The sequence below is a fragment of the Rhinopithecus bieti genome, unplaced genomic scaffold (assembly GCF_001698545.2).
Source record: "Rhinopithecus bieti isolate Rb0 unplaced genomic scaffold, ASM169854v2 scaffold_9690, whole genome shotgun sequence".
In the NCBI taxonomy this organism is placed as follows: Eukaryota; Metazoa; Chordata; class Mammalia; order Primates; family Cercopithecidae; genus Rhinopithecus; species Rhinopithecus bieti.
In genome coordinates this window covers 2,704,359-2,720,749 of record NW_016806622.1, presented here as the reverse complement: position 1 = coordinate 2,720,749, position 16,391 = coordinate 2,704,359, and the positions used below count along the sequence as shown (strand labels likewise).

Sequence of the window (16,391 nt, the reverse complement as noted above, 5' to 3'; positions counted from 1 at the left end):
AAATTTCTATCAAAAATGTTTGCACTGATTAATAATTTCACTAGCAGTATTGTGACATTGCTCCACATCTCTTCTACGTTAAGAATTGTAAAGCTATTTATTTTTGCCAATATGACAGCTGTTGAGAATCTCACTCTTTAAATAATATTTTAATTACAAACATAGTTGAGCATCTTCTGTTTATTAAGTTGATTTTTCTTTAGTAAATTTACATTTAATAGGCTTCATTTATTTCTATTCGTTGTTATTCTTTTCTTATTGAAGTTTGAAAATGCTTTTTTCTTTTTCAGTATACCTATTTTAAATAGTAACTATTTGTCAGTTTTTCACATTTGCAAATGTGTACTTAATTAGTGGCTTGTCTTTTATACGGTATTTTGTGTGAACGTATGATTAAAGTTTATAATAAATCTTGGTATGTATTAGAGCTGGACCCTGCTTTTCCTTTAAATGATTTTTGTTCCACTTCCTTTATTTGTCCTATAGTATTTAAGATCAGTATGTCAGTTTTCCATGAAAAACTCTGTAAAATTGGAATAAAAGTGTAGATTAATATGGTAAAAAAAAAAAATGATACTTTATTTGGGTCTGTTTACAGCTTTCAAAAAATATTGTATTTTATAAAACGTTTGACAATCTTTGTTACATTTATTCCTAATTATCTTAGGGTTTTGTTAACATCAAAAATCTTATTTAAAAATTATGTTTTTAAATCATTGATGGCTGCCCCTTTCTTTGATATTTGTGGGATGGAACCAAATATTATATAATGTATCATGGCTCTACAGAGAAAGAAGACTTTTAACAAGTGAGGAATTACTACTCTCTGAAAAGAAAATTAGGAAAAGATAAAATCAACACTGAGGAGATATTTATAAGAAACTTTTTTGAGATATTTTTCCAGTGTATGAATTTTGCAAAGCATGAAGTTTTAGTGACCTGTTCCATTTGCATTTTAAACCACCTGAGAAGAAAATCGGAAGCTGTGAAGAAATCAATGTAAAAGAAAAAAAAAATGGGCAAGAGTATTTTTTCCGGGATGAAAAGTAATAGATGGTAGGGAAAAATGTAGTCACGTAAATTCCTTTCAAATTAGTCACAAACACATCATCATCAAGTAAATACACTAAATTAGGGATTGATGTATACAGAAGACATTATAAAAACTTCTAGTGATTAAATTGGAGATTTGGCATGTAAATTGACTGTTGAATTATAGATTTTTTCCACTCCATTTTTTTCTTTTTTGCTAATACAACCCACAAGTACAAATTTTCACCTCTTGTCAATAATAATTTTAGCATATTCTCAAGCTAATTTTATGAACTGATGCTTCTGTTTGAATCAAATAATATAAAATAAAACAGCCAGCTTGAATCTTTCAAATTTTTTTTACCTGAGTAACCAAAAAAAGATTTTTCCAAAATTATACTATTGTTACTAACGTTTACAGTGTTTCTTCAAAGATTCTATATTTCCCGATGTGAAGTTTGAAAAGGCATGCTTACAAACATACTGTGGTTGGAGTCTGTGAGTACAAAACAGGAAGGAAAAAAGAAGGGAGAGAAAGAAGGAAAAAAAATAAACAACAAAGTTGATACCGGGATGAGAATTTGGCCGCCTTCATCCTGGAATCACTCCGTAGACAAGGAATTACCTCTGGCCTGAGTATACAAGGAGCATAGATAGAGAAGACAGGACATTCTTACAGAGTCAAGTAAATCTGGCCTCAGGATGCAACCTAACACTGTGGATCACAGGCAATGTGCTATCCTGAGTCCAGCTTTAAGGAACAAACATTTAGGAATGATAAGCCCTTCTCCACTTTTCAATGACCTTTATAATCCCCTCTCAGCTCATTTCCATTGCCATAACAACACATGTTCTGAAAAAGTAGAGGACTCTGTAATTATAGATGAGAAAGGTAAGCCTGTGGACATAGTATTTTCTCCCAATTGGAAGCACCTTGATGTGAAAGATTATTAAGTGATCTTATTTATTCATTTATGTAACAAGTACAAAGTAAGTGCTACTCTTCTAGGTGCTCCAGGAACAGGCGGCCTGCATAGGAAAGTTCTTCTTCATGAAACTTTTATTTAAGTCATTGAGAGTAACAGAGTAATAAAACAGTAGCAACAAAATAAGACCATTGCAAATAGTGATAAGGGTTATGAGAAAAATAAAGTAGGAGGATAGAGAGTTAGTAAGTGATGAAAAGCCATGTAAGGATTTCACACATCGCTTAATACCATCTAATTATATAAGACAAAATATTACTCTTGCTGTTAGGCAGAGAATAGATTATGGTGTGTAAAAATGGAAACAGGGACACCAGATAGGAGACTGTCCTAGTAGTGGCAGGAGAGGCTTGAAGGTGGCTGTCACCCGGGTGGTAGCAGTGGAAGTGATGAGACTTGCTTGAGCTTGGTAGATATTTGAAAGTAAGGATTGTGGGACGTGCTGATAGATTGTAGGTGAAAGAAAGACAGGATTGGTCTGTGTGTAACTAAATACATGTTTATAAAAATATAAATAAAATAAATATCAATGCTGTTAACTGAAATAGAGGTGCTATGGCAAGAATAGTTTTGACTGTGTGATGACACTGTTTTGACAGTGTGATCAAAAGTTCTAGTTTGTCTATGTTAATTAAAATATAATAAATTGGTTGGTATTAAGTATATAAATCAAACACCCAGGAAGGCGCTCATATGTGATATTCACAGCCATAGCCTGAATGAGATTATTCTGCAGAGAGTGCAGAGCAGGGCAAAGGTCTGAGTCCTATGCACTGTTGTATTTAGAGGACTAGGAGAGAAATTTCCATAAAGAGACTGAGAAGCAGCAGTCACTGAAGGTCTCTTAAAAGCCAACTGAAGATAATGTTTCTGAGAGAAGAATATGATCAACCATGTCGTGTCCTACTCCAGAGAGAAGTGAAAGCCACAAAATAACTTGTGATATACACAACACCATCCATTAAAGCTAGAAATATGCCCTCATGGATCTAGGTACTCCCAATTCTTTGTGCCATGAAAATAATGTAGATATATTGGTTTCTAGTGAAACTCAGTATCAATAGGTATTATTTATAGAGCAAATGCCTGGGAAGATAAAGAATTAATATTCTGGTTCACTATGTACCCCAAACATATCAAGCCACAAAATATCTACAAACAGATGGGAATGCAGACTGATTGAGACAATGCAAAATGTTAATGAGTGGAGAGGAAAAAGAGCTATCCAGATAAAACGTAGAACAGGTCTATGTAAAATTTAAATTGACTGCTTTTTTGCTCATTTTCCATTATAGTGAACCTCAGTTTCATTTGCTGTATACCCTTTCCTTATTTTAAGCATCTCCAGAGTTTGTATCAGATAAATAAGACTCAGTTAAGACGCATAAATATTGGGAAAGGTATGACTAGAAGCTATAGGACAAATTGTGAACAAGTCCATGTGAAATACAAAGGACAGAATAGCAGATGCATCAAAAAAAGTAACAGATTAGGCAAAGAACTCAAAAAGTGGGAGAACACCAGCATCAAGATGCAGATGACAAAGAGCAGACAAGGCTTGAAGGCTGAAGTAGTTGGCTGCATTATCTCCAGTCACTTTTTTTTTTTTTTTTTTGAGACAGAGTCTTGCCCTCTTGCCCAGGCTGGAGTGCAGTGGCGCTATCTGGGCTCACTGCAAGCTCCGCCTCCCAGGTTTACACCATTCTCCTGCCTTAGCCTCCCAGTAGCTGGGACTACAGGCACCTGCGACCACGCCCGGCTAATTTTTTATTTTTATTTTTAGTAGAGACGGGATTTCACTGTGTTAGCTAGGATGGTCTCGATCTCCTGACCTCGTGATCCGACCGCCTCGGCCTCCCAAAGTGCTGGGATTACAGGCGTGAGCCACCGTGCCCAGCCCATCTCCAGCCACTTTTACGCCATTCCTGTCTAGCTAAGTATCAGTTTCTGACTTGAGTCATCTTGGAAGCTGAAAAGATGACCTTGAAAGATGAGAATTATTCATACATTCTCACAGAACAAACTTTTGACAATGATGGAAACCTGAAAAATAAGCATGTCCTCTATCTACCCATGACACCTGGTTGACTATAAGAAATTATATTGCTTGTGATCATTATCTACAAGATGCAAATGGAAATTACTTTTGTAGGAATATAATGGGTAATATTTAGTTGAAATAGTATTCTAACAATACTGTTTTCTAAAATGCTATTGATTGCATATTTCTCTAAGAAAAATTATTATAAATATTGTTTAGCATGTGATTTTCAATTTGTTTCGTATAAAGGGTATTTGGAAGTTAGCATGATGTGGGCTTTAATTGGGATTGCAATTTTAAAATATTTTTAAAGTAGATGATTTAATCTATAGTTACTGATTTGACTGATGTTTATCCCCCTTTTACTTTCATCTGATATTTACAAAGGTCTGTGCTGTTATTCTAAAGGTACCTTTTATAATTGTCCATTTATATACCTTTTTACATCTTTGAAATTTATTGAGCTTTGCTTTAAGTTCAACATATGAACAGTTCTTCCAAATAAATATTTCTCATGTACATTAAAAAATATCATTCTTCAGTTGTCAGGTACAATGTTTTACATATTTCTTTATATTAAACTTGCTTTATTCAAATATTCTGTGGCATTATTAATTTTGAATCTCCTTATTCTACCACAGTGAGAAATATGTTAAAATTAGCCCCTAAGATAATGCTTTTGTTTCTCCTTATATTCCTTCACTTCCTTTTTATGCTTTGTATATTTTGAGCCTATATTTTAGACACCTAAAATGTTTAACTATGTCTTCCTCTTAAAATCATGAAAGTATGACCTTCTAACTCTAGTAATGGTTTTTGCCTTAATTTTTTTGTCAAATATTATTATAGCTACCTCAGCTTTCTTGATATATAGCTACTATATGCGCGGTTATGTCTTTTTTTTCTCCATTAACTTTCAAACTTTCCTCGTGTTTTAAAATATGCTCATTGTAAAGAGGATATAGTTTAATATATTTGTTTATGTCTGTGTTTTATTTTACCCATACTGTTAAGCTTTGTCCCTGAACTACAACATTGAGTTTACTTATACTTGAAAATTATAATTATTACTCATATATGTGAATTAATCCAGTTAAAAATGGGCAAAAGACAATGTAACATTTTTCAAAAGAAATAGAAGAAATGGCAATTACATATCACCAACAGATATATGAAAAAATGCTCAACATCACTCATCATTAGAGAAATGCAAATCAAAACCACAATGAAATACCTCCTCATTCCAATCAGAATGGCTATGATGACAAAGATAAGAAATAACAAATGCTGGGACAAATGTGGAAAAAGAGGAACTCTGATGCACTGTGGATAAGAATATAAATTAGTACAGCCATTATGGAAAAGAGTCTTGAAGTTCCTCAAAAAATTTAAAATAAAACTACTATATAGTCCAGCAATTGAATTACTGGATATATATCCAAAGGAAATGAAATCAGTATATTAAAAATATATCTATACTTCCATGTTTATTGCAGTATTATTCACAATAGCTAAGATATGGAATCAACGTAAATGCCCAACTACAAATGAATGGATAAACAAAATGTGTTATATATCACAATGGAATACTCTTCAAGCATAAAACAGAATAACATCCTGTCATTTGCAAAAACAGAAGAATCTGAAGGACATTATTTTAAGTGGAATAATCCAGGCACGGAAAGACAAACACAGCATGATCTCACTCATACGTGAAACCTTAAAAAGTTGATTTCATGGAGGTAGAGAGTAGGATAGTGGTTACCAGGGGCTGCAGATGGGGGAGGGCAGGGAAATTAAGGGTGATTGGTTGATGGGTACAAAGTTACAGTTAGACAGGAAGAATAAGTTTTGGTGCTCAATTACACAGTAGGGTGGCTATGGCAAATAACAATGTAGTGTATATAGATACCTATAAGAGAGTATTTTGAATATTATCACAAAGAAATGATAAATGAAAAGTGATGGAAATTATCCTGATTTGACCATTATACAATGTATGTGTGCATTGAAACATACACTGTACCTTATAAAAATGTATAATTATGTGTCAGTTATAAATAAAAAGTTAATTTAAAAAATGTTCCAATGTTTGCCCATCATAAAAAATAAAAATAGAACTGTAATATGATCCATCAATGCAACTTTTGGGTACATATCCAAAGGAAATAAAATCACTGTCTTGAAGACATATCTGCACCCCCATATTCATCGCAGCATTGTTCACAGTAGCCAAAATATGGGAACAATGTGATTGTCCTTTGATGGATGAACGAATAAAGAAAATGTGGTATACATCTACAAATGAATATTATCCCACCTTTACAAAAAGGAAATGCTGCCGTTTGAAACAACATGGACAGACCGTAAGGGCAGTGTGCTACGTGAGTTAAGTCAGACACAGAAAACAAATACTACATGATTACGTCATCTATATTAGAATCTTTGAAAAGTCAAACTTACGGAGAGTAGAATGGTGGTATTAAGGGGCTTCAGGGATTGGAGAAAAGAAGAGATATTGGTCAAAGGACACGAACCTTCAGTTGTAAGATGAATAAGGAGATCTAATGCCCAACATGGTGACTGTGGCTAATAATAATATATTGTATCTTGAAATGTACTAAAAGAGTAGATCTCAAGTGTTCTCACTACAGACAACAGAAAATGATAAATGTATGAGGTGATGGGTATGTTAATTGTCTTGATTGTGGTAATCATTTTACAATGTGTACATATATCAAAATATCACGTTGTACACACTGAATATATACAATTTTTATTTGTCTTTCTCAATCATACCTTCATAAAATGTAAAAAGATATGGGACAAATATAATACACATAATTTTCACTTCTATTGTAGTATTTTCCATTTACTCTACTGAAAATGTATTTTAAAATATGTAAACCATGACAGAAGAGGGAAGTTTTTTTACAGAAACTGTGAACAGAATGGAGAGAAAGTCCACTACTTTGTACACTTTGCAGTTTTATGTAGCTCTCTGTGAGGTTAACCCCAATTTTCTTGTCTATTCACTTTTGTTTAATTATTAGAACCAAGCCCCTATTCTTTCTTTTATTTAATGCCATGGTTCTCAAACTTTAGCAGGCTTCAGAGTCGCTTGAAGGATATGTTAAAATTCAGACTGCTACCATCTCTCTTCAAATTTCTGATACAGTAGGTCTGGGTTGGGTACAAGAATTTACATTTCTCACAAATTTTTATATGATGCTGATTCTACTCCTCTGTGGATCACCAGTGAGAACCACTGAGTGAACAGTAATTGATTGGCATCATTTTTATGTACATAAATCAAATTGACATAAATCAAATTAAAGTCAAGATAGATTTTTTATTCCATCACTCTGTGTCCTTGAATTAAAATCATGGGTACAGAGGCCGGGCACGATGGCTCATGCCTGTAATCCTAGCACTTTGGGAGGCCGAGGTAGGTGGATCTCCTGAGGTCGGGAGTTCAAGACCAGCCTGACCAACATGGAGAAACCCCACCTCTACTAAAAATAGAAAAATTAGCCTGGTGTGATGGTGCATGCCTGTAATCCCAGCTACTCAGGAGGCTGAGACAGGAGAATCGCTCGAACCCGGGAGGCGGAGGTTACTGTGAGCCGAGATTGCGCCATTGCACTGCAGCCTGGGCAACAGAGCTAGACTCCATCTCAAAAAATAATAATAATAATAATAATAAATAAAAAAATCATGGATGCAGAATGAAGTAGTCTTAGAGTGACTGTTCATCTAAAAATATGTTTTTCCATACCATTATTAAAAAAAAAACAACTCAGAAATGCTTACAAAAAGTTTAATGTACTCCACTTCATAGTAGGTATTCTTCTAGATACTGAAGGAAGGTAGAAGAATGTGGGATAAACAGGACACAGCCCACACTCTCAGAGGGCACAGAAACCAATGAATGAGAAGACAAAACTACAAAAATAAGTGTCATGAATACAGTGTGTGCCCTACGCATAGTACTCAACATGCGTTTTGCTTACTCTGTCAAACAGGTCTAAGCACTTTACTTACACTGTCATTTACTTCCTCACAATGATCCTGAGGTAGGTACCATTTTAATCTTCATTTTACGGGTGAGAAGTTGCATGCTTTGCCCAGATGGTAAGTGGCAGAGCTGGGACTTGGATCCAGGTAGCCCAGCTCCAGTGGCCACTTTGCTAGTCCCTGGACGACTGTGCCCCGGTACCCTATAGTGAGCAGGAGCTCAGGGTGTCATGGGAGCACAAAAGAAAGAGGACAGTCAGAAGAAACTTTATAGGGAAGGTTATCTTAAATTTAAAGGAAGGTTCTCAAGTTTTTCTGCCTAATTATATAAATTACTATTATAATGAATAACTTATAACGACAAGTTTGAAATAACCTCAGATACTCTTTTCATTATTTTTGCAATCCTAGAAACATTGTAATTTTTGTTTCATAGTATATGATTTCCTTCATATCAGCCATTTTGTCTTTATGGGTAAATACTGCCCTTTAAGAGGAAGCCCTATTTGGTTCACAGATTAATTTTTAGCCCCTAGAAGAATTTCTAGTGCTCAATAAAAATTTATTATATTAATTACTTAGCTAATGGTAACCAAGTGAACCATAGACTGAAATAAAACCTTGGTATCAATAGATACAAATTAGTAATATTTGAGCTCCCCAAATAAAATTCTTCTTCTTCGTTGGACTAAGGCACTAATTTAGACTGTCATTTATTTTTTCATTTTATTTTGTTCTTCTAATTCATGGCATCTGCTATTAGCAGAATGAAAAATTGGCATGTGTGCCTTCTGAATATGCTGCACTGAACTGTCTGTGCTCAAGTACCAAGGCACACATGTTTGTCTTCTCTGGGCCAACACACAAATTGTAGGTTTTTCAGGGTCAACAGTAACAGACATCTATAATTATATCATAGAGTTAGGAAAAGAAACATAAATAGTATCTATTAGTAACTGATAACAGGAAATAGGCTCTCTAATACCCATTTATTTTAATTAGGAAAATGTTTACATGGGTTGGCCTTAATTAGGAACACATACACGCATACACACACAGAGGGGAGGTGGGGCCAAATGGGCTTTTTAATTAATGTCTTGAATAAGTTACGACTTAGGAAACTCCCTCTTTCTTTTGCAGTTGTTATGCAGTAACGATCCTCAAACGTCTGAAATTCTTTGAAATTCTTGAGAAGTTCAGAAACCACTGTATACCACACCCTATTATTAATCCACCACAAGAACACCTCCCTCCCCTTTCTGAAAGGACTCATTTGCTTACTGGATTCTGCCATTACCAAACAGTTATTTTTAAAAATGTTCAGGTTTGAAAACTCACATTGCATTATTCTGAAAAGGAAAGAGACTTAGATGTAGAACGTGTTTTTATGCCTTCTTTCTGTAAGTTATGGTTTACCAAAGCTGCCACAGCATCTTCCTCACTGTACTGGTCAGGGTTCTCAAGAGAAATCAATAAAATGTGTGTATATGTGTGTGTGTTGAAAGATAGATAGAGATAGGTTGATAGAAATATATGTTATCTATAATCTCTCTATAACATATAAATATATAAAATATGTATTGAATACATAGATTAAATTATTAAATATATATGTAATAGATATTAATATATAAATAAATATTTATAAAATATAAATATTGGCACATCTGAAATATGCAAAGCAGGTTGTCACTTGGGGCTTCCCTAATCATTCTCATATTCCATTTTCATTTTGTCTCTATAATACATATATGACAGTGCTTCCAAAGGCATCTTAAGTTCTACCCACTCCTTTTACTGCCCATAAGATTTCTTAGATTTACCTCCTTGCCTTTGTGCATTTTATTATAAAATCATTTAATATTTTAAAGGAACAACTCCAATGCTCAAGACTGAAAAGAATTCCTTTTAAAATGCTGAAATAGTCCTTACTAATGAAGTAAAGTTTCCTTGCCAGACATATTGATTTACTGCTTTGTGGCCCTAATTTCTTGAATGTCCATGTGAGACCCATCTAAACAAAGGCCAGTAGGTAGCATTCTACCTGTAAGGCATGGCTCTGTACCAGAATGCCCAACCATCTGATCCCAACCCAGCCCATCTGGTTTGTGCACTTTTACTGTTCAACTTTTCCTGGATCTTTTCCTGGTTCTTGGTTATTGTCTTGTCAAGACACAGCAGAGACAAAGTTGGTAATTTTCAAGAGAAATTTTTTTCTAATGAATGTAGAGGAAAAGAATGCAAGCACATTTGTATAGAAATAAAATCTTTAGAGGCTTCTGACTTGAACCAGGGTTTAGCTACAGATTGGATGGATTGGGGTAAACATGAAACTGTCCAGCTCTTTTTATTGCCTCAACATTGTCTGGGTTTTCTAGTGGAAAATGGAAAATAAACGTATTTAAATATTGTGAGATTTAATTTTAGTTGATATCAATTCTAGGAACTTCTAACAAACACTTCACATCTCCCTTTGCTTCCTAGAATTACCTCCACACATGGACTCCAAGCTCCCATGCTCTTCGTCTGTGGCCTTAAGTCCTGCTTCAACCTTGTTTTACTCATTGCCTACTTCTCTCTGGCCATTCTAGCCCACAGCCCTAGATAAGAAGGCACTTCACAGTGTGTTCTCAAAGACTCTTTTTCTGAAATCAGAGCATCTTGCATCACCTGCCACATCCTTGTTCTGTTGCTCTGCTCTTACTCAATCTGCCACTAAGTACCTTAAATCCCTACCTCTCCAATTCCATTTGTTAACCACCATGTTTTCTTCTTCCTTTTCCTCCTCCTATCATTACTGCTGCTAATTTTAGGGTGGATTCCATCCACTCCAGTATTCAGTAAGCAATGAGTCCCTTCTGGGTTTGAGGTGACACGCTCCATTTATTTCTCATACTTCTTGTCAACTCATCATGCAGATCCTTTGGATGACAGAATATCATCATTTTAGAACTCAATTTTTACAATTTTACAAAACTTTCAAATCTTAAGCATACAGATCAACAAAATAAAGAATTTATATCAAAATATTTAAAATATACAGTCTTTCAAAGAAATTATCTGAGAACAACAGAGTAACTATTCATCTTCACCCAAAGTTTTTCCTGTTGTTTGTCTATGCCTGACAATAAAAATAAAAAACAGAGAATCAAGGCTGTAGAACTGCTCTTTCTTTCTACTTGCAGGTTGGTTGTGGAAGTGGATTCTAACCATTCCTGGTTTGGATTTTAGCTGAGTGGGCCCAGAACACAGAGATAGCCCGGGGGAAACTCTCATAAGTCACGGACTTGAATGCTCACAGTTGCCTCCCGCAGCTCCACAGTTTTTCTGGCCTCACCCTGAGGAGCAGTATACAGGGTCCATAGTTTCTCTCAGAGCCTCCCTGACTGTGTGGAGGAACAAGAAAATAAGGCACTATAAGTCAGAAAATAACTGGCCATGCTGCAATGGGAAACCAATTATGAACTCACTCTCCAAAATTAAAAGGGGCCTCTGGATTGCTTTAAAATGCATTTGATTCTCATTATTTGCAGTAGTTATGTTCTGTAAAGTAATCGAATAAGTCAATGCTGAACCTTTGCTCCCAGGAGAGGTATAGGGTTAGGTTCCTGTGAGCATCTGGTCACAATGTTTTCATCAATCAATTGATACATAACCTTGCTTTATGTGTGTTTCTGTTTAAAAATACCTTATTTAATATATACTGTTGATTCAAACTGAACTCACCATTAACACTGTAACTCATGCCTGAATGAATTTATCTAATACATGTATTTTCTCCATAAGGCATGCCAGTGCTTTCAAGTGCTTAGAAATACTACACAGCACTTCAGCACTGTACTTGGGGGCCATTTTAAACAGCTAATTCACCAAAATAAACCACAAAAGCTGTGAGAGTTGTGGCACCAAATGGCCTGCAAACAGGACATTTGTTTACAGTATAAGAGCTGAAATAAGGAGGCATAGGGTTGCCTTGTTTAACCCCAGCTGGGAATGTGTGCTTTGGGTGACTAAAATTTTTCGTTGCTATACATACGTCTGCAAATGCCTGGAAAAGTGTCCTAAGGGGTTACAAACAAATTTTAGTGAGTAAATGAATTTGCATAAACAGAATTTCCCATTAATGAGGACTAGCAGTACTTATTTGCATGGAAGAATACATTGGACATAGGTTTAATAACTGAGCAGATGTGTGGTCATCAATTGAATATTAAGAAAATTAAGAGGCCTAAGTTCAAGTAGCTTGTACAAATGACACTATGACTAAATACTAGAATTAAATTAAATTGTATAGATTTAATCCATACAATCTGGCTCCAAAGTCCTAATGCTTAAGTGCTACACTATATTGCTTATCATGATAAATAAATATTAAGTTTTAGAACTTTGGTACTTAAGTAATAAAAGGCATTATTTTGAAGTTTATTTACCAAGAAGAAATTAAGACTCATTTGAATATAATGCAGATTAGGACCTAACCTATTCAACTAAAACATTTAAAAGAAAGAGTATCTTGTATGAAGTTTCCTGAGATAATTAACAAGAGAAATACCAAGTGGATGCAAATTCTAATTTTTTCTCTTATTTAAGAGAATATTTTAGTAACAAGAATTATAACAAATTAATTGAAAGGGCAGATTCAATGTTGAGTTTTAAATATAGTAAAAAGTATGGTATCTATTATGAAAATTTTTCACTGCCCTATAATTTTTATGTTTACTCATGGAGGAAAGGTAAACAACCCAAAGCTGTAGCAATAGTCGGGGTTCTTGGATGGGACCCTATTTTTCTCCCCTTTGTGCATTTTTTAACGATCTTATAAAGCGGTTTTAAAAGCATGATAACCCTTGGGCAGCCAAAGTTTTTTTGGTTTTCTTTTAAAATTCTAAAAAGAAATATAAGTTCCTAATCCCTTTTGACCAGAAAAACTTGAGAAAGAGTGACCACCTCACATGATACATAATGGTTCCTCTGTCAGAGAGCAGAAAGTTTCATAAACACAGCAATGCTCTGTTTTTACAGATAAAATAATAACATTTCATCAGATTTCAAATCCTATTATGAAAGGAATGAAAATTGTTATGTTTCTTCAACCTTTGCAGCTACCTTCCCTATGCTAATTGGTGTCTGATTAAAACCCAGGAAAAAATACCTTCCAGAGAGTTTCTTGACTTAAAGCATTTGTGGCATGGCATCAAGCCCAGAAGAATATCAGAAGTTCTATAATTTTGACCCTTAACCCTTTCATCTTATAAATTAGGAAACTGAGGTCCACAAGATGAATTCTTAAGAACCACAGATTTAGTGGCTGAGCTGGGATTAGAATGCAGATTTCCTGATTTTTAATCTTCTCTTTATTGTGTGCTTTGTTGCTTTGCCCCAAAGGGGCCACCTGGTCATTCTACTCTGAATGAATATTTACTATTCCAGATAAAAGAATGATTTATGAAAACAAATGGATTACATGGTCATGAATTTCCAGTTTCAATACTCATCTTACTGTTAAATTCTTGTTTAATGCTCATATTCCAAACTTGAGTATATTTTCATTTTATTATTCTAGTAAGCTAGGTTAATCTTTTGAAAGCTTTGGTTTGATTACTTCTGTTTAATTATTAGCCATCTTTTGTGAGGATTGCCTCAAAAAGTTTAGGAGCAGCTCTGCACAAACAAATGTATGATTTGATTTCTTTGCTATGTGCCAATTCACCTGTTTATTTGTATTTGTCAAGCAAGTGACATTGGACTTTTCTTTAAAAAATTCCCCCAGACATTTTATTCTATTCTCATGAAATTACTGTTTGAAAGACATTGGCTGAAACAACTGAAAACTAAAATTTTATTTGGTCTAGAAGAAAATGAAAAGTAAATTTGTCACACCTTGGTTTGAATTATGGCTTCTCTGTTTACACCTTGGTAATAAAAACAGGCAGTGAATCTAGATTAATTAAATGAAAATTGCCATGAAATGAAACAAATGTATGCTGTAGATTAAACACATTCTAAACATTTATTGTATCTCCTAAACAAATCTATAATTTTAATCTAACAAGACTGTAAATTTTTTGCAAAGTAAATGTGTACATTTAAGAAAATAACTACATAGTGTATGAACTAAGATGATTAAAGCAAATTCAGTTTTCAAAAAAGCAATGGATGGCTGTTTTCCATTGCGTTAAAAGTTTGCTGAAAGACAATTGACTTTGGTTTTGATTCCTATAATTATTTTGCTATAAGTCTTCACCTTACTTCTGATAATGCCACAGCTATTATGTTGATGTGTAATTTCTATAACTTTTTTTTCAGCTAAGTGCAAAATATATAATAACAACAAACCATCATTTGTTTGTGTTTTGTCTTGTTTGTCATTGGGATACAGGTTACATTCATCATTTTATAGTGATATAAAATTAATAAATGTCTTCTAATTGATAATTAATAATTTGAAAAATCAAACTCTTTAAGACATTGATATAAAAGTTATAAAATCCAGATGGAAATTTCCACACTGAAGTTATTTATAAAAACGCTCACCTGTATTTTCTGTTGCAGTTAGTTTATGAAAGAAAAATTTTATGTAGAAATCTAGTATAACCCCTCAAAGAATTTCATGTTCATTTCAACTTCGGAAGGAAGCAAACTAGGCAGGGAGGTAGAATATAAAATTATTTTATAGATGAACTTACAGAATTTTTTAAATTTAGTGTTTGGTTACTGTCTAGGTACATTCAAAAGGAGTTACTACAGCATGTTTTTCTTTTCTTTTTTTCATTTAAGAGGTTGATGTGGCTTTTTAAATTAAACAATTAAACTTATCTGACAAGTAAGATTGGTGCATTAATGCTAGTGAGAATATGAGTTTATATTTATTTTAATATAGGAAATTAACTGAGGGGAAGATTCTAAATTGCTAAAACTATTGATGGTTTCTTACACAAAAAGTCTGCTGTGCTTTGTGGGAATTATTTTTAGGAGTATATTGTGTTAGACCTTTTAATGAGATTGCCAATAAAATCAAAACATTAAATCCTACTACTTCTTATGCTTACAGATATTCATTTCAAAGAACTTCCAACTCTTCTCCACTGTGCAGCAAAGTTTGGCTTAAAGAACCTGGCTATTCATTTGCTTCAATGTTCAGGAGCAACCTGGGCATCTAAGATGAAAAATATGGAGGGTTCAGACCCCGCACATATTGCCGAAAGGCATGGTCACAAAGAACTCAAGAAAATCTTTGAAGACTTTTCAGTAAGTTTTTTTTTTTAATTATATCTCTGTATATTCTGTTTGATATTGTAGAAGAAACTGTAAGAAGAAAAAACCTATTACCTTTACCATTTTGTTTAAGAGTCTAGATAAGGCACTATTAGGCACATGAGAAAAGATCAATAATTGTGGGTTGCAGAAAACAATTTGATAATAATTCAAAAGTCTACCTAATAGAAAATTTATTTGTTTATGTATTATTTTATTTATTTATTTATTTTTGAGATGGAGTCTTGCTGGATCGCCCAGGCTGGAGTGCAGTGGTGCTATCTTGGCTCACTGAGAACTCTACCTCTCAGGTTCACGCCATTCTCCTGCCTCAGCCTCCCGAATAGCTGGGACTACAGGTGCCCGCCACCACGCCTGGCTAATTTTTACATTGTTAGTAGAGATGGAGTTTCACCATGTTAGCCAGGATGGTCTCAAACTCCTGACCTCAAGTGATGCGCCCCGCTCGGCCTCCCAAAGTGCTGGGATTACAGGCGTGAACCACCACGCCCAGCCTAAAAAGTGAATTTATGTTGCTTAAATTTGTTTTCCTTATGTGATTCGTTCTCCTCTTCCCTGTTAAGTCCTAATTCTGTCTTATGTAGGTTGAAGCCCCAAATTACAGAACACTTTTTGAAGAATGTTAATTTTGTAAGAATGTAACCGAAAGAAGATTTTAAGAAGGAGGGGATGCTATCTCAGTACATAAAACATACTTTGTATTTCCATAATCATGATTAGAAAAGCCATTGTTCTTCTGTTTCTAACAAAGATATGCACATTTTGCTCCAGAAAGTGAATTATACTCTGATGGCTCTTTGGAAAATAAAATGGGACAATGATTATGCTGGTAAATTATCAAAATTTGTCTTTGAGTATTTAAAACAAGTAATTTTATTGTCAAAGAAGAGTTAATATAGAATATGTAAATCCTTTAAGCTTCTGGTTATTTTAGCATTTATTAAGATTGTCAGATTAAGTCAATCTAATTAATATTGGACTTCAAAAACAATCATTGGTATTTGAGATTTCTGGAGAGTATATTTAAAATAAATATACAA

General features: G+C 34.1%; 1 protein-coding gene across 1 annotated transcript in view; it reads left to right on the top strand.

Annotated features, from left to right (window-relative positions):
- BANK1 (B cell scaffold protein with ankyrin repeats 1) overlaps window positions 1-16,391 on the top strand; it is a 281,992-nt gene that overhangs the window by 84,837 nt on the left and 180,764 nt on the right. The window contains exon 6 of the mRNA XM_017877093.1: window positions 15,128-15,324. Within this exon, the coding sequence (XP_017732582.1) occupies window positions 15,128-15,324 (197 nt within the window). The remainder of the gene's footprint in view (window positions 1-15,127; window positions 15,325-16,391) is intronic.